The sequence below is a fragment of the Heterocephalus glaber genome, unplaced genomic scaffold, assembly GCF_053883595.1.
Source record: "Heterocephalus glaber isolate CG9 unplaced genomic scaffold, H.glaber_assembly_v1.0 deba00000546, whole genome shotgun sequence".
Classification (NCBI taxonomy): Eukaryota; Metazoa; Chordata; class Mammalia; order Rodentia; family Bathyergidae; genus Heterocephalus; species Heterocephalus glaber.
This window is the reverse complement of record NW_028258147.1, coordinates 33,610,025-33,633,606: the sequence shown is the minus strand read 5'-3', so window position 1 is coordinate 33,633,606 and position 23,582 is coordinate 33,610,025. Positions and strand designations below refer to the sequence as shown.

Genomic DNA, 23,582 nt, shown 5'->3' with positions numbered 1-23,582 from the left:
ACAGGAAAAAATTATTAAAATAAGTGAATAATCACATATTTACATTTTTGGATTAAACTCTTGAATTAAAAAAGCACAAAGACAAAAACCATACTTATCCTTAAAAACAATACGGTACTGGTAGAGAATAACACAGTATGCCTCTTTAAAAGGTCAAGAACCTCAAGCGAGACAGTCAGAGATTAAAAAGAAAGAAAATGAAAAAAAAAAAAAAAAAAAAAAAAGGACTGGGGATTTAGCTCAGTGGTTTCACCACCTGCTGTGCAAGCTCAAGGACCAGAGTTCAATCCTGGGTACCAAAAAAAAAAAAAAAAAGAAAAAATAAAAAGAAAGAAAGAAAATGGACTGAGGGTGCAGCTCAGTGGCAAACTGCCTATCTAGCACACAGGAGGCCCTGAGTTTGATTCCCAACACAGCAACAATAACAGAAAAGCAAATCTTCAATGTCGGGAGACATGATCTCACGGGATCCTGATTTGCAGGGATTTAAGGCTGATAAAACAACTTTAATTTGACATGCTCATAAATTTGACACTTGAAGATTTGGACCAAATCCTTGAAAGCCACCAAGTACTTGTCAGACAAGACGAAACAGATTACCTGAGTAATCCTAGAAACATTAAGGACTGAATTTTTAATCAAGCTAATGATAAAGGAATCTTCAGGCTTGGATGGTTTCAATGGAAATTTTACCAAATGTTTAAAGAATAAATACCAAGTTTATACAGTATCTTACAAAGAAGAAGGGAAAGAAAGGGAACATTTTCCAAATCATTTCATGAGACCAATTATTACCCTACTAGTAAAAGCAGAGACAATACAAAAACAGAAAACCACAGACTAATATTGCTCATAAACTTAGATACAAAACAATTTCACCAGAACACTGGCAAACAGAACTCAGCAATGTATAAAGAACAATATACCCTATCCAAGCAGGATTTGTCAGTGTGCAAGACTAATTCAACATTGAAAATCAGCCCTGTCAGCACCCTATCAATAGTCTAAAAGAGAAAATTTTATCAACTGTCACAGAAAAAGAGCAAGAACATCAGGCTTATTCACTTCCCCATACCTAAGAGCAGGCACATGAAAATATTAATGAATAAATAAGTGCTTTCTCTATCTTGTGTTAACAACCCCGTATAAACAGATCATCAGAATCCAAGAGAGAAGAACTAAAAGTTGTTAATTAGTGAAAAGAGCAATTTCAACTATATACCTTTCCTCCAGTGAGTAAAAGGGCTCCATTCCTAAGTCCTGCAACAAGGGACATGAACTGCCGAGACAAAGGGCGTCCTAGAAGGCTATGTGTGACGTGCTCCATGCAAGATCTGCCTACAGAATTCACGCCTCTGAAAATATATAAATTGTTATGTGGTAAAAGACTGAAGTAGGATAAAGTCTCACTATAAAATGCTGAAACTTTCTTTCTGGATCTACTTAATGAATAGAGTAAAATTTTTATTCTTTATTTGAGATAAGGTATATTGACTAATGCTGTATCTGATTCACAGCTTTTAAAATTAGTTTTATTACATTAAAACATGTGCAGTGACTAACAGTTTGCCCTAATGGGATTATTCAAGGGATCTGCCTTGACACATACACATTCCCCTACCCTCAAAGAATTTTTAATTTGGTAATCACTTTAATCATAAGTGAAGTGCTTAGGATAATTGAAGACTTATTTCCTCTTAAACATCACCTCTGAAATCTAGTTTCAATCTGCACATTATTGAACTTTAACCTTCTTTTGACTACAACTTTGATAGAAATAATTCCTAATATTAGAATCCAAAGAGATTTTGTTCTATATTAATGCATATTATGTTACATTTAATGGTATAATCTTTTACTAAAATATTTACAGACTATACTATTACAGGAAATGAAATCACTACACTTACTAAAAACCTCTTTGAAGAATTTTAAGGACTAATTATATATACAAGATTCTCTTCTTGTATAAAGAATTTAAGAGAGGTTTTTACATTTGTCTGAAAAGTTGAGAAAACACAATCCCAATTATTATAATAATGAAATAGTGAAGGAATAACTTAATTTGAAATATTTTTAAACATTCAACTAATATTTAACTTTTAAATATTTGTTCTAAGAATTATTGTTTTATTCATGTGTAGATGATCCAGCTGCTATCTCCTTGCTTTCTTCTCACAAACCAATTCTCAAAGTAAAGTTTCTAACAAGTTTCACACCTCTAGTTATCTAAGATGACAGGGAAATTTCTATTCGACCTGTAAAAAAGAGGCAATCCTTTCAAAAAATCTAATGCATTAGCAAATTATTTGCTGACTTTCACCCCTAATTTAATCTTCACACATAGAAATCCTGCCAGAGATAATGTCAAGCATATCTCTAAACATGCTAGTTTGGCTATAACTTCTTACCCCAAAGAGTTCAGCTTTAAAAAAGGAAGAATAAAGTCAATTTCCTCACTGTTTTCTTCTTTTACCATAGGATCTAGAAGGACCTACAGTAGCAAGGAAAAATTAATTTTACAATTCAAAGTTATGTCTTTTGCCTGTTTTTCTTGGGTCTGAGAAAACTGAACTGCTGATTCTATTATACCACTGAGCATTGATAAATTGTGCATGCAAGATTATTACTTAAAATACCCCTGACAACAATTTACTCATCCACAGAACAAATATTTATAGTCAATGAGCAAAAAGAGTATCATCTCCTTAATACATTTTACAGACTTTATCTGCAATTTTAACTTGTGTCATATTTACTTTTTTCACAATTCTGAATGTGTCTCCTCTGAATGGTACTCTTTCAATTATATTTAAAAAGAAATGGTATCTACTTAAAATCACTGAAAATTTTAAATAACTAGTGAATCTTCATTTCTATAAAGAGAAGAGCAAGCATCCTCACTAAAATATAATATTCTAAAAAGAACATTCATACAGTACTTCAGGAAGAAAGTATTTGTGAAGAGTTGCAAATTTAAATTGTCAAAATAACAAAATTGCACATAAAAATATAAATTTTAAAAATCAAATCCCTAAAAGTGTTTTCATTGGCTTCAAAAACAAAGTTTTAAATCATGATTCATTTGGTAGTTAACAATCAACTTTATTCTTGAAAATTAATTGTGCGAAGACACTGATTTTTAAATTTAGAATAAATCAATAATTTATATAAGTAAGAGATTATAGAATAAAATATTTTAAATCAAGTTATTCCTTATTCTTAGCATATGAGTTTCTAACACACTTCATGATGCAAGTTCTTGTAATGACATTCCCACTTTATTATCACATGTGACAAATATTATTTTATTAAATATTCAATAAATTCAATAGTGTATAGTTACTTGCACAGTGGTCTTCTGCAGCAGATTGGTGCTCAACAGAAAAATATTTTTTTCTTTTTGGTTTTCTTTTTCACAATGAACTATACTCAGAGAAAACTCTTTCAATTCTATAAAGAGAAAGTAATAAATGGAGAATTCGGGCTGAAACTAAGATGAAAAACTTTTTAGATTTTAACTATCAAATATATTTAAATTAAAGACATTCTTCAATATGCAAAATGTGTTCAATTATCAGTGTTTTACATATGACACAGGTTGGAAAAAACAATTTAAAATGCCACAATTATCTCAGTGGGAAAAATACTCAAATAACAAATTTACCATCTTTAATTTCCAACTTAATAAATTCTTCTTCTGGTACTAACAAAGGAAGCACAGTGGTAGCAGATTCCTGTAGCCACGAACAGAAGGTCGCTTTTATGTCTTCTTCACAAACATCTTTAGGCTACCAGAAAAAAAAAATAGTAATTAATTATTCTAATATCTGACAATGTTAACACCTTTATTTTAAAATTTTTTCTTCCTAATAAAATGTAAACCTTACCAAACAAAACCAACATAGGATGTTCATATTCTATAAACACAGGTTTGGGATTTGACATTAGTTAGTATGATGAATATAGCATAGCCCAAAGAAACATTTATATAATTGGCAAAGTTTTAAATGCTCTTTTTCTCCATGTTCAGCAATATAAATATTAGAATTTGATTCTCTCAGTAACCAATACATTCCAACCTCATTCTCCCTTGTCTCCTGTCACCAAAACAGGAAAGCAATCCTCCATTGCCAGCTTGGAGCCCCGTGTGTGTGTGTGTGTGTGTGTGCGTGCGTGCGTGTGTGTGTGACTTCAATGTGGCCAATGGCATGCAGTCAGCAATCAGGAAGGCTGCTCTTCTTTATCAAAGTAAAGAAACTGTGCAAGGAGAGATTTTGCCTTGTGCCTTTCCTTTTGCTTCCTGGAATGCAGACAAGATGCTTATTAGTACAACATACATATGCATTTTACAGAAGGAAAATCACAAGCTAAAGATGGCAGAAGAAAAAGACTGATGTAGCTTAGATCCTTAGATACACTGTTTAACTGCCCATGAGCCTTTCAAATTCCCTGTACATGAGAAAAAAATTTCTGATACGTTTAAGCTATTATTCTTTTTTCTGTTTCCCTTTAAGCTGACCAGTCCAGTTATACTCAATAAAATGTTAATACACTGTTCAAAAGTATAACATTCTAAAAAAACACTGCTAATTTAAATTTAAAAGCGTTTAAGTTTTTATAACCTATTTCAAATAAGGAATGAGGATAACAAAAATTCATACAGAAAAGATTATCAATATTTGTTCCCCTAAATAAACCTCTATTCCCACCATTTCTCAAACTGGTCTATTTCTGGTCTATTTCATCCAGAGGCAAGCTTAAATCTGCTGATTAAGTGCAGTTCAGAACTTGACCACTACTAAAAGTAGGCTAAGAAAAGGTGTAATTTCCTCATTCTTAAAATTCAGAGAAATAGTTACTTCTTGGAATATGATTGGCCAATGTAACTAAACACTTAAAGTCATAAAATGATGCTGAGAGCTACTTAAAATCAGGAATTTTGGGAACAGAAAGTAACTCATAGTTCCTTTAGAATGAAACATCTTTATATTCCAAGATATGCTGTAATCATAACCCAGAGACTTGCCAAAGGTCATAAAGTTTCCTCTAAAATATGTAACTCAAGATAGGAAATGATTGTTGTGGTAATATTCTATCATTGAGACAAAGTTCTAATGACCAGTAGCTAATTATTTTCTTACGCAAGGGACCTAGCACTTAAAAAATACCAATATCAATAGCTAAAAACTTAAAAACCCTATGTACTATTTAACCAATGTGGTAAATGCTCAGCTACATACTGTTATGAAAATAGCATTTATCCTATTTTCTGGTTTCCAAAGTAGATAATATAAATTATCTGGTGTTCCATCAACTAGAAAGGTTCTGTTAAATCGGTTCACTTATAACATAACCATCATAATCCTAAAATTCCAAAAGTTTCATCTGAATTATCAGAGAAAGATTCAGTTATGTTTGGAGTTTCTTGAACATATAATTCAATAGTAACTTTTCTGTATTATAACTGAGAACTGGTACATAGGAAATACTTTTAAATTAACTTAAATATCTCATTTCCTAACCATACCACTTTCCAAAGAATTGACTGGGCAGTAAAGTAAGAGACGTCAGGTGTGGTGGTGCGTGCCTATAATCTCAGCACTCTGGCGGGGCATAGGCAGGAGGATCCTAAATTCAGGCCCAACCCGGGGAACTCAGAAACTTAGTGAGACCCTGTCTTAAAATAAGAAACAGGACAGGCTAGGAATGTAGCTCAGTACAAGGGCTCTGGCTTCACTCTCCTGTACCATGGGGGAAAAAGTAAAGAGTATAACACTCTTTTGCGCTGCAAGATTAATAGAAAAGCAATACCAGTTTGTTAAAATACACTTTTTGTTAATATTCATCTCCCACTGTGTTATTAAAACAATCCTTCTTCAATGAAGAAGGAAGTGGTTGTCTTAGAAATAGTTTTGGTATGAACTCCAAGAAAACATTTTTTCACTTGTCTTGTTCTTGATGGCCTCTACTTTTCTAAGCCAGCTGCTGCCAGTTAATGTTTTATTGGCAATAATAAAAATTATCCCCCTTCTTTTGTACAACAGCAACACAGCAAGGTAGAATGTATTAGGGCACCAAACCATTTTTAGCCAGTTCTTCAAATATTATTAAATTTTATTAGTACATGTCATTGTTATGTGATGGTAAGGTTTGAGAAGTGGGCACATGTATCTAATATATCAATCAATTTCAGTCCCATTAGACTCTCCCGTGTCTTTTCTCTCCTCATCTTCTTCCCTATTTCTAGAAGTCCACCTCCTGGTACCCATTGTGTGCTACTGAACTTCCAGAAGTAGATCATTTAACCTGTTATATAAGATTTTTCCAACTAATTTAGCTTGATTATGTACTTTGAAAACTGTGATTTGTTTTTGTCTATGTGTTAGGTTTCATTTCTTGCTTAATTCAAATTTCAGACATTATGAAAATTTCATTTTTTCTGTAACTTCACACTTTTCTTTAAAGTTTAATAAACTGATGTTTGTACCTTAAAAAAAATAAAGCAACATGGCATAAAATTTTTAAAATTACACGGACACTACAAAAATAGCAATCTTAAAGACAAAATTATCCGTATTTGTAGACACTATTTACATCATATGCATACTGTTTATTAAAGACTTCCTGGCTTCTCAAAAAATTAAACACTTAATAGCCATATGATCCAGCAATTTCACTCCTAGGTACAGACCCCCAAAACTTGAAAATAGGAACTCAAGCAGATACTTGAACATCACTGTTCACTGCAGCATTATTCATAATAGCCAAAAACGTTGAAACAACCCAAATGTCCACCAACAGATGAATGGATAAAAAAAAATGGCCGGGGATTTAGCTCAGTGGTTCCACCACCTGCTTCGCAAGCGCAAGGTCCCAAGTTTGATCCCTGGTACCAAAAAAAAAAAGTGATGCATACATAGATAACAGAACATTATCCAGCCGAAAACAAAGAAATGAAGTCCTAAAAAAAAGAAATGAAGTCCTGATACGCACACAAAAAGGGATGAAACTTAAAAAGACTATGGAAGTGAATCAAGTCAAATACATAGTACAAACGTTCTGAGTCCACTTATACGATGAGGTAGCTAGTGGGAGTAAATTCTTAGAGACACAGTAATGATTAGAAGGGTGGGTGGAGAAGGAATGGTGAGTCATTGCTTAATGGGTGCAGAGCTTCTGTCTGCAGGGATGGAAATTTGAAAGTAGTGGTGGGTTGTACAACATCATGAGTGTAATAAATGCCACTGAATTATTTCTTCACTTAAAAGTAGGTTTAAATGACATATTTATGTTTTTTTTTTTTTTTTTTTTTTTTTTGCGGTACCTGCAAGGCAGGCATGATGTCACTGAGCTCAATCCCTGGCCCTATGTCAAAAAAGACTTCTTTGTCCTTACTAACAAAAAGAGTACAACATTGTTAGTTAAGAACTGGTAATCTTACAATACATGTAAAAGAATTTTGATATTTTATATATATATATATATATATATATATTTTTTTTTTTTTTTGCACTCACTAGGTTCTCTCTAGGTTGTAATTTTAGAGATCTTGGAATTTTAGGAGTAATTTCCACTGGAGTTATTTTGACTACTGCATGCATTTCTATATTTAGTCTCTTTCTCAGGTCATCTGGAATCTGAAATTAAAAATAAACAAAAATTCAAATATGAATTATGTTCAAAGCCTGATTAAAAGACATCTTATAGCATAAATATTGATATCCATCTCTAGCAATGAGGTGAAATTACAGAAGCTTTCGTAATGACTCACAGTTTTCTTATTGTGTTCGGGCTGCTGTAACAAAATACCATAAACTCTGCAGCTTACAAATAACAGAAATGTCCTTCTCATGGTTCTAAAGACCAAAGAGTCTAAGATTGGGGCCCTGGCAGATTTGGTGTGTTAGGGTTCTCTTCAAAGTCCTTTCTGTGAAGATGTCCTTCTGGCTGTCTCTTCACATGGTGGAAGGGGTAAATTAGCCTTTTGCATAAAAGGGCTTCTTTCATAAAGGCACTAATTCCATCCATGGAGGCTTCATCCTCATGACCTAACCACCTCCCAAAGTCTTACCTCCTAATATCATTACCTTGGGGATAGGACTTCAACATGAGTTTCAGGAGGACACAAATGTTCAGGCTATAGCAAGAGTAAAACTAGGTGGAAGTATAGGTATTGTTAGACCACAAATATTTCAATTCCTTCCCCAGTATTTCTTTTTCTTTACTTATTGTTCAGAATTAGAACTTTAAGTAGATATATTTGGATAAAAAAGTGATACAAGGCTGGGGATTTAGCTCAATGGTTCCGCAGCCTGCCTAACAAGTTCAAGGTCCCAAGTTCGATCCCCTGTACCGGGGGAAAAAAAAAAAGTAATGCATACATAGATAACAGAACATTATCCAGCCAAAAAAAGAAATGAAGTCCTGATACACACACAAAAAGGGATGAAACTTGAAAAGAAAGTCTAAATCTAAATAAGTCTCAATCTAAATATCCTAAAGTATGGCATAATTGCATTTGATTAAATTTTACTTGGAATCTCTTAGTAGTTTTCATCTATGCAAATTGAGAATAAACAAAAAAGCTGGAGTGGTCAAAACTAATCACAGATAATCTGCACAAATGAACTGAGGAAGAAACTCAATCTAAAAGGCAAAGGGTAAAATTTCTCACCCACACTGATGAATATATCCTAAACTTAAGATTGTGGTGACAGTTTCACAACCATTGTACTAAAAACAAAAAACTTCACACTTTAAATTTTATCTCAACAGAGATGTTAAAAAATGTTCTCATTTCCCAAAGACTGGGAAGCACTGAAAGACATAAAGAAGACTTTAATCTTTTTTTTTGTACTGGGGATCAAACTCGGAAAGACAACTTTAATCTTGCCAGGTGAGGTGGTGCATTTCCCAGTACTTGGGAGGCTGGGGCAGGAGGACTGCCATGAGTTTGAGGCCAGCTTGGGCTATATAGTCAATTCAAAGGCCAGCCTGAACTATATAGCAAAACCCTGTCTTACTGGGGATTTAGCTCAGTGGTTCCCAAACCTACCCTGCAAGCGCAAGGTCCCGAGTTCAATCCCCAGTACCAAACAAACAAAACCCTGTCTCAAAAAAAAAGACTTTAATCTTGCTCTACTATCTATGTAATAGAATAGGTGCAGACATTAACAGTAGACAGAGGCATAAAACTCTAAGGTGGATATCCTGACTTAAAGACTAATAAATTTTAAACATTAGACAATGTCTACACACATCAAAACATCACATGGTATCCCAGAAATATACACAATATCATGTGCCAGTTTAAGATTTTTAACAATTTTAAAAAAAATGAATGAATTTAACAATCAAGTTTTCTAAAACAAAAACCACCACAGCAGAAAAACAATGTACTCACAGTGTAAGAAATGTTAAACTCAACATTGTTAGGTCTATTCATAAGTGATCAATTTTGATCTCTCAAGTCAAGCCTGCTGGAGTACCTGATGGCAACTACTGTCACTTCTCACTGCCTATTACTCTTCAACCTTTAAAGCAAGGCCAGAAGCCCAGGCTCCTTACTGCTATCTAGTCCCCAGGTCTTCACCATCAGCTCTTCTTCACTATATGACTTCAAGGAAGGAAAAGGATATTCTTTTTTTAAAAATGCATTAAGTTTATTGGTACATATTATATATACCATATGATGACACTTATCATTGGGAAGGATATTCTTGTCTATGGCAGAAACAACTAAATCATAACCTCATTATTAGACAATTTGAATTTGAAATGCAGTAGACTCTCATAAACTGATGATTTAAAGCTAACAGAAACAACAGTCTGGGGCTTTAGAAAACAATGGAATACACAGAAATTTTTAAATTACTTGCATTAGTTATAGGTAAAATCATAAGAGTAAATGAACTCCACAAAGGAGACAACCTTCCCTTTCTGTTTTTCATCCCCATCCTAATAGGTTCCTTTCATCATTATGAAGTCTCAATTTAGAGTGGTTCAAAATTAGGCTGAAATAAAGGGGTGGGGACTCATGTCATATAAATTTCTTCTCCCTGTCATATACAAGTTAAAACAGCAGCTACCAGCAGGGCAAGAAGCTTGCAGGGTAAGCTTCAGGATGGGTTCCAATCCAGGTACCATCACGGGAAACAAAAGGTTCTCTTCCTCTCCTAAGTATTTTCCCCAATTCACAAAAAGTCCTTCCTTTGGTCTCAAGACCTTAAGAACAAACCTCCTGTGGGTATTAAAGATGCAAGGCTCTGTAGGGTACTCCAAACTGAGCAGGAACCCTAGAGCCAGTCTGCCTGGACTAGAATCCCAGTACTACTCATAACTAGTTACGGAACCTCAGGTAAGTAATCTTGACCTTTCTGGGTCTATACATACAAAACTTATTTGCTCTGGTAAATATACAATCTTTACCAAAAGATACAGTGCAAGCAGAAATGTGTCCCCCTTTTCAACTTAAAACACTGTATTATGTTAGTTTTCAATTTATGTATAAAATATCATTCTAATTCAAAATTAGGGAAGGGTAAGCAGCATAAGTTTCCTCCCAAATTATAAAACTCATACTGACCCAAACTTTCCCAAGATGGAGAGCTTCTAGATTTTTGGTGTATGTTACAGCATTCTTCAATTCCTCAAGTCCATTCCAGACTACCTTTAGCACACAAGCCTTTTCAATTTCTTGGCTATGATCTGTGCTAATCTGTTTTTGATCTAGTGGTTCTGTTATGTGCTTCTCTTTTTCTGGAGAGAGGACATTCTGCTTTGTTTGACTTTGCTGTTGTTTTGGAGAAAGTAGCTTAACTAGCTTTCCATAGGTCACAGTAAAGCTGGGCTCCACATCAAAATATTCCTGGTCCCATGGAAATACATGAACAGCACAGTGTTTATGAAACACAGAAGACGCTGGTGTGTTATGTATACTGGGAGGCTGTGATTTGCATACTCTGAAAATATTGTCCAAAGGAACAACCTCTGACTGCATATTTTTGAAAGCGCTGATTTCAGTTGAACCCCAGGATGTCTCTTGTTTCTTCTCAGATCCAAAAGAAAAAATGCTTACTAGCATAGTCCATAAGCTTGGTATCGATGATAAGTTAACTGAGTCTGTCTCATTAGACCCAGTGACTGCCACAGTATTTGATTCCAGTTGCTTGGTTTGAAATTCTTTTATCGTTTCTTTTGGGTCTCTTCCATAACTATGAAATTTTCCACATGCATCATCTGCTTTGGCCTGGCGTGTCTTTGGCTGAATAAGGAGCCTGGTATCAGCTTCCAGCCTTCCATACATAACAGCTGGCATTAGTGCAACTGTGTAGAAAACAGAGACCATCAGTGCAGGGTCACCTCTACTGGGGACTCAGTGCTACAGTATAGAGTATGACAGTCATTTTTACAAGAGCACTTACCAATCTGGATAAATATGTAAGTTTGTTGATCAACCCAAACAGGGAAAATGGCTTTTGGAAAAACTATTCGAATTTGATCTAGAAGATGCTGTTCAAGAGAAGCAGCATGCAGTTCCTAGAACCAACAGAGCAAAAGATGAATTTACTTTACATTTTATCCTTTCTATGTCTAGTAAGGAAATCACAATTCATTTTTATTTTAATAAATATTGTGCATGTTTAAGATATACAACATGATGTTGTGGGATATACAGACATAGTAAAAAAGCAAATTAACATATCCATCCATCTCCCAGATACCCAATTTTTAAAAAATTTTTGTGGCAAGAGCAGTTAAAAACTCACTTAGCATGAACCCCAAATACATTACAATTTTTAAATCTATAGTCCTCCTGTTATTCATTAGATCTCTATGCATTCTTATAATTCAAACCAACTCAGAAAATATAATGAAGTTCAGAGCAATCCAAAGACAATGGTATTTTAAAGTAATTGAATCTTAAAATGAGAGAACTCTTGAAATTGAAAATGTAATAAAATATTTACCAAAAAAGAAAAGCGCAGGTCTGGATGGCTTCACTGCTGAATTTTACAAGACATTTAAAGAAGAACTAACGCCATTACTCTTTAAACTTATCAAGGAAATTGAAAGGGAAGCAATACTTCCAGATTCATTCCTGGAAGCAAGTGTGACTTTGATTCCAAAACCAGGGAAAGACCCAACCCAAAAAGAGAACTACAAGCCAATCTCCCTAATGAACATAGATGCAAAAATCCTCAACAAGCTACTGGCAAACAGAATACAGAGGGTCATCAAGAAGATCATACACCCTGACCAAGTAGGATTTATCCCAGGGATGCAAGGATGGTTCAACATTTGTAAATCAATAAATGTAATACACTATATTAACAGAGTCAAGGACAAAAACCATATGACCATCTCAATAGATGCAGAAAAAGCATTTGACAAAATCCAGCACCCATTCATGAAAAAAACCCTACAGAAAATTGGAATAGAAGGTCTTTATCTTAACCTGATTAAGGCTATCTATGAAAAACCAACAGCCAACATCATACTAAATGGTCAAAAACTGAAAACTTTCACACTAAAATCAGGAACAAGACAAGAGTGCCCACTATCACCACTCCTGTTCAATATAGTTCTGGAAACATTAGCCACAGCAATTAGAAAAGAAAAAGAAATAAAAGGAATAAAGATAGGAAAAGAAAAAGTTAAACTGTCATTATTTGCTGACGATATGATATTTTACATAGAAGACCCAAAAAACTCCGCCAAAAGACTTCTAGACTTAATTGACAGATTCAGTAGAGTAGCTGGATACAAGGTCAACATTCAAAAACAATAGCCTTCTTGTACACAAATAACAGACTCACTGAGAGAGAAATTAGGGAAACAATTCCGTTTACAATAGAACCAAAAAAATGAAATATCTAGGAATCAATCTAACAAAGGAAGCAAAAGACCTCTACACTGAAAACTACAGCACTCTGAAAAAAGAGATCGAAGAGGATACAAGAAAATGGAAAGACATCCCTTGTTCCTGGATAGGAAGAACCAATATAGTGAAAATGGCCATACTTCCAAAACTACTATATAGATTCAATGCAATGCCAATTGAAATTCCAACAATATACTTCACAGAACTAGAGAAAACAATCCAAAAATTCATTTGGAACCAGAAGAGACCTAGAATAGCTAAAGCAATTCTAAGCAACAGAGACATGGCTGGGGGTATCACAATCCCCAACTTGAAACTACACTACAAACTACTGTGATAAAATCAGCATGGTACTGGCAAAGGAACAGACCTGAGGATCAGTTGAACAGATTAGAAGATGCAGAAACAACTCCAGACATGCTCAGCCACCTCATCTTTGACAAAGGAGCCAACCACCATCATTGGAGGAAAGATAGGCTATTTAATAAATGGTGTTGGAAAAATTGGATTTCAACCTGCCAAAGACTGAAACTAGACCCATACCTATCATCATGCACTAAACTAAGATCAAAGTGGATTAAAGATATAAATATTAAGACAGAAACACTAAACTTGCTGGAAGATAAGTTAGGTAGAACTCTTGAAGACATTGGCATAGGAAAAGACTTCATGAACAAAACCTCAGGAGCATAGGAACTAGCAGAAAGAATCAACAACTGGGATCTCATCTTATTAAAAAGCTTCTGCACTGCAAGAGAAACTACCAACAGAGCTCACAGACAACCTACAATATGGGAAAAATTTTTAGCAGCTGTACCTCAGACAAAGGACTACTATCTAGAATATATAAAGAACTGAAAAAAATCAGACCCCCCAAATTCAAAGGCCCAATTCAAAAATGGGCATCTGAAATGAACAGACATTTTGCAGATAAGGAAGTAAAAGCAGCAAACAAATATATGAAAAAATGTTCAACATCACTCGTCATTTGAGAGATGCAGATGCAAACAACACTGAGATTCCACCTCAACCCAGAAAGAATGGCTGCTATCAAGAAATCAACAAATAACAAATGCTGGTGGGGTTGTGGGGAGAAAGGAACCCTGCTCCATTGCTGGTAGGAGTGTAGACTGGTGCAGCCACTGTGGAAGTCAGTATGGAGACACCTCAAAGAACTAGGACTAGAGGTCCCATTTGACCCAGCTATTCCCCTGCTGGGGATCTTCCCAAAAGAATTAAAAGAATCATACCACAGCGATATATGTGCACCCATGTTCATAGCAGCACAGTTTGTAATAGCTAAAGCTTGGAAGCAGCCCAAGTGCCCATCAACTGGAAACTGGATAAAGAAAATGTGGTTTTTTAAATAAAATGGAGTACTACTCAGCCTTAAAGAATGAAAAACTAGTCATTTATAGCTAAATGGATACATATCGAGGCCATACTCTTAAGTGAAATAAATAGGACACACGTGTAAATACCAAATAGTTTCACTAGTGTGAGAAACTGATAGTGTGAACAAGGGTTAAAATGATTAAAATGAATAATTGATAATTTGAAATAGGAAAAAAGGTCCAAAGACAAAGAAGTGAAGGGAGGGGAAGGGGAAAGGAAAAGAGGGAAAGGAAAAACTATGAGAAAAGAAAAAAAAAAAGGAAATAAAATCTATGTAAATAGGGAAGGGCGGAGGGGGTGAAGGGTGCACAGGTAATGGGGAAAAAAAAAAATAAGAACCAAGATATATCATGTACAGGTACAAACACCCAATGATAAATGTAAATGAATTGTATACCTATAATGTACCAATAAAAGAAAAAAAAATGAGAGAAGTCTTAGTTTTCCATTACCAATATTTCCCAATCATCTGCTGAGAGAGGTTCCACCTCAACTTCATGACAAGACACCACATGGGAACATGGCTTGAGAAATACCTGGAAAAATTAAAAATTTAAAACTACTTTCAAAAAATTATTCTGTATCCCTAGAAAATATGAAGTTCTCTCTTTAGGTAAGTAATGTGTGTGTATTGATGGTCTTTCATTAACAAATATTAAGTGCTTATTCTTAGCTAGGCTTTGATGTGTTCAGCATTTTAGAAAAAAACTATTGCACAACTAGTTACAGAATACAGAAAACACATCCTAGCATGTTTTTCAAAAATAAAGATAATCACTGAAAAAAGACATATAAGTTTCAATAAGTAAGAAAAATGAGTGTCATCAAATCACGTCATGAGTTTATTTCTAGAAGTTTCACAACTATTAGCTTTACAACTAATTTCAAGTTATGTCGCTTCTAGGAAAAACACACTGAAATAAAGACCAGAGACGGCTATTAATAGCGTATCCTTCACACAGCTAAAAGTAAATAAAACAAATACTGCCCCCGTTTTTAGTCTCCAGATATATGAAATGCTAGCATATCTCAAAAGCTTTTACTTTCTTTTCCCTTTGACAGACATTTCTGAAGTTTAAGGGGGTAAAATCCAAAGCCACTGAGTATAAGACATTCTAGGTAAGCAGCCCTTACCTCTCTGCTTTTGTGAATTTTCCCTGAATACCTTCCTTATCCTCTACTTCAAAAGAATGATTCTAAGGAAGCACAAAGCAGCGTCTACCAAAAAGTGAAGGACTGCAACAAGCTCACTTTTCATTCCTATGTCTTCAAAAATCAAGGAAGTCACTTAGAAGAAAATAGGAAGTAAAAACAAGTAGGGGTGTTTAGTGTACTAATTAAGATATCAAAGTCAGTAAGAAGCTCATGTTGCCTACAGGGAGCTGCCACGTAATCAAAGCAAGCTAAACTGTAACTCGCTGGGCAATCCTGAGCAAATATATTTCATCTTCTTAGATTTGTAGACCAAGGCACCAAAGTCAGTGATTTCTAAGGTCTGTTAGGCATTAAAATATTTAGATTCTAACAAAAATTTAGGATAGGCGAAAGACTAGTAAAAGGCTTATCTCATGAATGGCCCATTTTCATTACCGAAACATAGTCTGTGTCTAGAACAAGCTGAAAAGATGTGCACTCAGATGTACTGCTGTGAGAAACTGGTAACAGACAGCGATGTATCTTCCTCCATCAAAATTATAAGAATAAGCCCCCCTGACCTGGTAATTCAAGTTTTAAAATATTTCACTCCATATCTGCAGGTTGAGTATTCCTAATTCAAAAATCTGAATCTAAAATGCTCTGAAATCTGAAACTTTCTGAGCACAAGTTTTAAATTTTGGAGCATTTCAGATTTTGGATTAAGGATGCTCAACTAGTAAAGCTAATGCAAATATTGCTAAATTTAAAAATCTCCAAAATCTGAGATATGTCTGGCTCCAAGCATTTCAAGTAAGGGATAACAAACCTGCATATATACGACTGAGGAAGCACGAAGCTGGGCCAGGCACCCCATTTCTGTTCCTGTTAATGATTCTTTGGGAGACAGTGTCTTAGTGGCACTGCTACAATAGAGGATCATATATTTACAGGGAGATATTCAATCCATATTGTTTGTAAACAGTCACCCCTGTATCTGCAGGTTCCACATCTGCAGAGTTGATCAACTTGGGAAAATACTTGTGTCTGTCCTGGGCCAGGGATGTAGCTCAGAGGTACCTCGCCTGCCTGGCGAGCGCAAGGTCCTGAGTTTGATACCCGGCACAAAAAAAAAAAAAAATTTTGTCCCTCCTGAACATGCAGATTTGTTTGATTGTTATTATTCCCTAAATGATACAACTATTTACATACATGCAAATGTTATACCATTTTATATAAGGGACATGAGCAACTAGAGACTGGATTTCATGGGGATCTTGGAACCAAGCTCCCAGATACTGAGGGATGACTGTATACAGAAAGGTATTTTTAATCAAGTAAGACTACAGGAAGCTAAAAAATATGTAAAGAACAAATGAAATTAAGTTTAATAATAGTAAGTAAAACCCAGTACAGTAATTAAAAGAATTATTTCATAAAAACAAAATTAGGGAAACTGGAAAGAGTAAAATAGAATACAAAATACTGACTGAGCAACAAAAAGTGTAATCAATTTGAATATCCTAGACTAGTTAAAATAATATGTAAGTTGGGCGTCACCTCAATTCCTTTAAAAATCTGAACTTTTATTTCCATTGCCATGTTATGTGACATTAGAACAAAGTCACTGTCATATTTTGTGCTTACCTGTCCCCCACTTGAAAGTCCAAGTTTCTGACCAACTTGTCTGTTAATTTCGGCCACATTTTCACCTTGGTCATTAAAAAGCCTGCCTTCCACCCAGCTCAAGAATGCAGGCTGGAGACCCCAGGTGACTTCTATAGCTTGGTTCTATTTATAGAAGGAATGGGAGGGGGAAAAAATTTTTAAAGTTTTTAGATATTTTTCATGGATTCATATAAATTATTATTGCAATCCACACATATGAAAACAATCCTACAGATAATAGCTCATTTATCAACAACTGTATAGTATTTAAAAAGTCATAATCATTTCAAACACCCAATGCTAGTAATGCTATACACCAAACCAATACCCTTATATTCTCATGACATTATAAACTGATTCAAGCATTTCAGAATTCAAAATGGCAATAAGAGACTGGAGACTACTATAGCTCAGTAGTAGAGCACTTGCCTAAGCACAGACCTGGCTTTGATACCTAGCACCACAAAAACAAAAAACAAATCCCCCCCATTTGGCAACAGATAGCCAAATGAATTCAGCCTTTGAGCCATATGTAACTATTTGAGTATTCTAAATTAATGATTCAAAAGAGAAAAATAAAATATCAGAAGGTATTTGTAGTATTTTCTATAATAGTGAACACTTGGGATTGTCTTAAATCTGTATAAATAGAGAAATTATTAAATTAGCTAAAATTTACTGTTAGTAAACCACGAGTCAGTAAGTACAGGGGTTCCCTCTTCACTGTAGTTTTGCTTCCTGAAGTTTCAGTTATGCACAGTCAACCGTGGTCCAAAGATATAAAAAGTTCCAGAAATAAACAGTTTACAAGTTTTAAATTGTGCAGTGCTCTGAGTAGCATGAGGAGATCTCATTGTCCTGTTCTGCTATCCTGGGCAGTGACTCATCCCTTTATTTGTCCAGTATATCTATGATGTGTCTAAGACCTGTCCGACATTCACATCACAGCTGTCTCAGTTATAAGACAACTATCACAGCATCACAGTGTTTGCATTTAAGTAACTCTTCTTTTTCTTTTTGGTACCGGGGATTGAACTCGGGTCCTTGCGCTTGCACAGCAGGTGGCAAAACCACTGAGCTAAATCCCCAGCCCTCTTTTTCTTTATCTTTTTTTTGAAGTTTTATGGTCAGTTTATTAAGTTCAATGGTGAAAGTTATCAGAAGCATATTCTCCTGAGAGTTATTTTTTCTTACAAAAAAAAGAAAGGAAAATTAAAAGCCTCTCAGCACAGCCACAGATGCTGTGGCTGTGGAACTGTCCGGAGATGGTGCCTCAGTCCTCTGAGCCACTCCCTGGGCCAGCAGGGCTGTGGTCTGGGTCGTCCTCAACATCCTCCAGCTCCAAGTCATCCAGTTCCTGAAACAAAGACTCCTCTACTTCCACATTATTTCCAGCATCCTCCAAGAACTGGATATCAGATGCGTCAAGATTATGATCGGTTTCAAACAGCTGTTTGCCACTTAATTTATTTTTTCCTACTTGCTCCTGTCCTTTTATCTGTTTCAATTTCCAAGAGTTCTGCATCAAACTTGGCGTTCCAACATAAGAAATTCTCAATTGTAACGGGTGCTGTGGAATAATTGCTTCTCTGCTGCTTCTTCTTTTTCTTTTAGTTTCTTTTCTTCCTCTCTTCTCGTTTTTATCTGATCTACTATTTCACTTAATTTTTCTTGCACTGCTGTCAGTAAAGATCATGACCACACCAAGATTTTCCTCAGCCTGTAATGCTAATAATTTTAAAATGTCTATGACATCATTATCTTCTAGGTTTTCCTGGGAAAATATTTCATAAAGAGGAGCTTCATCTGGGTATTTTTCACTGTATGTAAACTTGAGGTTTAATCTGGACAGTTTCATCATTTTCTCCAACCTCAGATGTCACAGTGATGGTGAAGCTGGGTGGATTTTCTTTTTTTTTGGTACCGGGGATCGAACTCAGGACCTTGAGCTTGCAAGGCAGGCAGCAGAACCACTGAGCTAAATCCCCAGCCCAGCTGGGTGGATTTTCTGATAATACTGTGAAGGAGTCGGGGTAGATGGACTCCAGAGCCTCCAGCTCATTTTGCTGCTCCTCGCTGTAGCCTGCCATCGCGGCCCTGGCTGCTGCCCATCCCTCTTTTTCTTAATAATGGTCCCAGAACACAAAACTAGTTATGCTGGCAATTTGGATCTGCCAAAGAGAAGCAGTAAAGTGAAAAGGTGAAAGTTCTCAAATTGCTAAGGAAAGAAAAAAAAAATCATACACTGAAATTGCTAAGACCTACAGTAAGTATGAATGTTCTGTCTGTGAAATTGTGAAGGAAAAAGAAATGTTAGCTTTGCTGTCACACTTTTTACAAACTATAAAAGCTACAGTCACAGTGCATAAGTGCTTAGCTGAGGTGGAAAAGGCATCAAATTTGTACATGGTTGTACAGGAAACGACATAGCAGACAGGGTTCAGGGCTATCCTTGGTTTTAGAAATCCAGGGAGGTTTTGGAATGTAGCACCCACAGTTGAGGGTACTACTGTAAAAATAAGTGATGCTTTAAAATGAAACAAGAGTTTTAGAATTACAGCACAGCAATCAGATAAAATATGCACTCCTTTGATAGTGGCTGACTGATCAGAAGAGTAATAAATGCACATTGTAAAAATACAAAAAACACAAACAGGCAAAATGTGAAGGTAGGTCACCATTTCCAGATGTAAGTACTGTTAATAGTTTCTTGTGTACCTTTCCAGAAATGTTATATTATTCAGTCTCTTAAGTAAGTTTGAAAGCCATAGAACTATGGGAACATATTTATAAGTTAAAAAATCAATATTTAAAATTTATTTTCATTAAAAGAGAAATTATATAAAATATGTAAGTTTGTGTCCAATGACTAAAAATTTTTTATGACTAAAAAATTACTCATTATAAAAAGTTGGAAAATATATGAAGTTGGAAGGAAAAGGAATTACTGATGTTCTCTCCACAGACAATCATGTGAACAACTATTTCTTCCTAATCTTTTTCTTTATGCACCTTTTTTTTTTTGTACCAGGGATCAAACTCATGACTTTGCGCTTGCAAGGCAGGTGGCAGCACCACTGAGCTAAATCCCCGGCCCCATCATGAGCATTTTTAATAAAAAATAAAGACTTGGTTGACACCCATCAAGACTATCATCTCCGAAAGCTTCAGTATTATTAAATTCATTTATTTATGCCAAAATAAATTCATTAAACTTAAAACATTACGTTATCAAATTCATTCACTTACACCAAATTTTACTACCCTATGATTCTCTACATTGGACCAAATTTGAAGAACTTTGGAGTACTTCTGAGGCAAAATTATGTACTTGATGGCTGGGGATTTAGCTCAGTGGCACTGCGCCTGCCTCACAAGTGCAAGATAGTGAGTTCAAGCCCCAGTATCACACACACACACACACACAAATCCTCAAAATTATGTACTTGAAATTATTCATGTTTTTAAAATTTTGTATGCAAAAAAGTCATTATGTATCACTTAGTTGTATAATTTTTCTCAATTTTCACAGAACAGACCAACTGTTCTGGGTGACAAAATCTGTGACCTGAGTGGAGTTGGAAAAATTAGAAAGAGCGCTGAACTTACAGTCAAAAGTCTACATTACTATTTCAGCTATAATTGTGTAAGCTGAAGTTATGAGAGTGAAGGTAACCAAGCCCTCAGGTGCTTTCTACAGTTTCATCAGTCAGTAATATATAATCCAGGCAAATTCTATTTCATATGAGGAAACCTTTAAAACCAAAATGTTAAATGAGGGAATATGAAATATGCCTCGAAATGTCAAAAAAAAGATTCCTATCACTTCACTAGAAACAAGAATAATCAATTTTACTAAACAGAAAAATATTTCAATTATTTATTTGATTAAACTGTGGTAATCTATGCTGTTAGATTTGGTCAACTTTGGAAAAGTTTGCAAATTTGATTTTATGTCAAAATTTTTTCCACTTGAACCATAGAGCCCCTGGCTCTTCAGGTAGAGAGACAGGAAAAGGAGCCCCTTTTCCAAGGAGTTTCATCAGTAAATTCATGGACTGCTTTCTTTGACCCAAACCATGGCATCAGTATCAGTGTGAAAGAAATCTTCAGGTGAAACTTGTAGGAGTCCCCAGGTCCAAGGCCTGGTGAATCTCTTGCTGATGCAAAGAAATCTAATCTGCATGTGGCCATCTCTGGATGGTGATTTAGGTTCCTGTTTGTATTCCGTGTGGATAAGAATCCTCTTCCCCTGCTGCAATCACAGCAAGTCCTGAGCTCAGAGTAGAGACAAGACAACTGAGTTTGGCAATGTTTTAGATTTTTTTTTATCATCACAACTAGGTGGAGAGGTGCTACTGGTCTCTATGCTCTCCAACCCCATAATTCTGGGAATGTATTCTACATAATCAGCAATAAAACAATGTTTTATAACAAAGATTGCTACTTTAATGTTTCATTAAAATACACTGTATCACTCTTAATTTCTGAACATGGAGCACAATCTAAATGGTCAATCACAGTGAATACATAAATTATGGTGAGTTTGTGCAAGAATACTAATTACTAAAACAGTAACTTTTTAACAAAATAAAACACTTCACTATATGAACACAATATGTGCATATGTATATAGAACACTTCTCTAAAAGATAAAGATTAGAAAAAAAAACTTGGAAGATTGGCCCCAAACTGCTAATAGTAGTTAAATCTAGGTTCTGGGACTATGAGTAACTTTGACTTGTTAATAATTTTCCATAAAACACATGTATACCTGATGAGTGGAAGGAAAAGGTAGCCTATTCTGCTGATACAGGCTGAGAAAAAATAGCAACTTATTCCAGGGCCGATAGGATTTAAATTTTAAAAAGATATGCATTAATTAATGCCTATGAATTCTTCTTGAGGGCTCTAAATTTAAAACAAAGATCAAGATAATAATGCTTAAACAGGGATGTAAGGTAACAACCACATCTTAGGATCAAATTACTAGAATTACAGTATGAAGCCTCTGATAAACCCATTAGGTTTGAATTCTAAAGAAAGTACATTAAAAATCTCCATCAAGGGCCAGGGATTTAACTCAGTGGTTCTGGCACCTGCCTTGCAAGTGCAAGGTCCCGAGTTCGATCCCCGGTACCAAAACAAACAAAAATCTCCATCAGCTCATAAAGCACCGAGTCAAGTTCCATCTGGAACTTGGTGATAGTGACTGATTCGGAGTCATAAGGAAAGCTTATCAAAAACAAACGGCTTTATTTAATGATAAAAATAATAACAAGAATGGAAGGATTCTGTTGAATTTGGTATGTTTTGAAAGATGGATCAAAAACCATAAAAATAAGTTACAGAGAAGTATCTCCACAGGAAAGGTGGAATTCTTTTTTTTTTTTTTTGGTACCGGAGATCGAACTCGGGACCTTGCGCTTGCAAGGCAGGCGCCGGAACCACTGAGCTAAATCCCTGGCCCGTGAAATTCTTGACATTACTGCGAACTCTTAAATATTTCTTGTTCGGATTAGGCAGTGGTGGGCAACACACATGCAAAATTTGTGAAGATTTCAAATATTCTATCTTTTTGTCCAGTGAGCACAAACTCTTGAGACCATGTGCATCTACTTTTAACTATGAAAACATGGATGCGGTATCTACATGCGGGGTTACAACTGTGAAACACAACCACAAAGCCCAGGAGGGTGCTTCACGGCGGGGGTCCACGCAGCCCCACCTGCGGAGGGCAGGTGTGCAGAATTCCGCCCACACCCTGTGCTGGAGGGACAGCGGCAAGGGGTACAGCTGTCATTTTATTAACCTCGGGACGCGCGCTCAGTCCCCACCATCCTCCCGGGCTCCACAGCGCATGTCAGCTCCTCGGGGCCAGAAAGCAGCAGCTGCGGATACTAGGAAATCGCTAGCGGAAAAAACACTTAAAATAACTAAGACCTGCGAGTTCTCAAGAGCTTTTTCAACTGGTAATGAGGAATATTCCTGAATGCAGAAAGGAATACCGCGCTAGGATGTTTCAGAGCCTAGTGCGACTAGCAGACACGACCTGGGCTAGGCGCACAGGGGCTGCAAGGCCGGTACGCGGCGGAGACCTCGGCGGCCGCGGCCGGTCCCGGGCTGCCGTCCGGGCCTCCGGGGCCGGCGCTTTACCTGCAGCAGGTGCAGCTGGGCCACGAGGCGCCGCGGCAGGTGGAGGAAGCAGTCGCGAGCGTTGGTGAAGGTCACAGTCACCGCCACACCGTCGGCCACCACCCCCGCTAGGCGGTCGCTACCCAACATGTTCCCAAAGCGCTGCTCCGAGAATTCACAAGGTGGAGCGGCTTCTGGCCGAGCGCGTCACAGCCCGAGAGGATCGATCGACCCCGCCCCCTGCGAACCCGCCCCCTTCTTCACGGCGTGTCTCCCAGTGCGCCTGTAAGGGGGAGGGACAAGCAAGCTTATGCGAATCATTGGTCCTCTCCTTCAGGCCGCCGTGTGCAGTACCGCGTTCACT

At 36.2% G+C, this 23,582-nt stretch overlaps 1 protein-coding gene and 1 pseudogene across 2 annotated transcripts in view; both read right to left on the bottom strand.

Annotated features, from left to right (window-relative positions):
• The window catches only part of Pex1 (peroxisomal biogenesis factor 1), a 44,892-nt gene extending 21,438 nt beyond the window's left edge, over positions 1 to 23,454 (bottom strand). For both annotated transcript variants that reach the window (XR_002388665.2, XM_004862368.3), the window contains exons 1-10: positions 23,240 to 23,454; positions 17,063 to 17,206; positions 14,734 to 14,817; positions 11,427 to 11,541; positions 10,589 to 11,328; positions 7,521 to 7,640; positions 3,668 to 3,791; positions 3,347 to 3,453; positions 2,412 to 2,494; positions 1,223 to 1,355 (exon numbers count right to left, since the gene is read on the bottom strand). Coding sequence is in view for 1 of the 2 variants with exons in the window: in XM_004862368.3 (XP_004862425.2) it covers positions 1,223 to 1,355; positions 2,412 to 2,494; positions 3,347 to 3,453; positions 3,668 to 3,791; positions 7,521 to 7,640; positions 10,589 to 11,328; positions 11,427 to 11,541; positions 14,734 to 14,817; positions 17,063 to 17,206; positions 23,240 to 23,368 (1,779 nt within the window). In the remaining variant the exon portion in view is untranslated. The remainder of the gene's footprint in view (positions 1 to 1,222; positions 1,356 to 2,411; positions 2,495 to 3,346; positions 3,454 to 3,667; positions 3,792 to 7,520; positions 7,641 to 10,588; positions 11,329 to 11,426; positions 11,542 to 14,733; positions 14,818 to 17,062; positions 17,207 to 23,239) is intronic.
• On the bottom strand, positions 17,217 to 19,173 carry LOC147829671 (RWD domain-containing protein 1-like; annotated as a pseudogene).
• Positions 23,455 to 23,582: the final 128 nt, after the last annotated feature.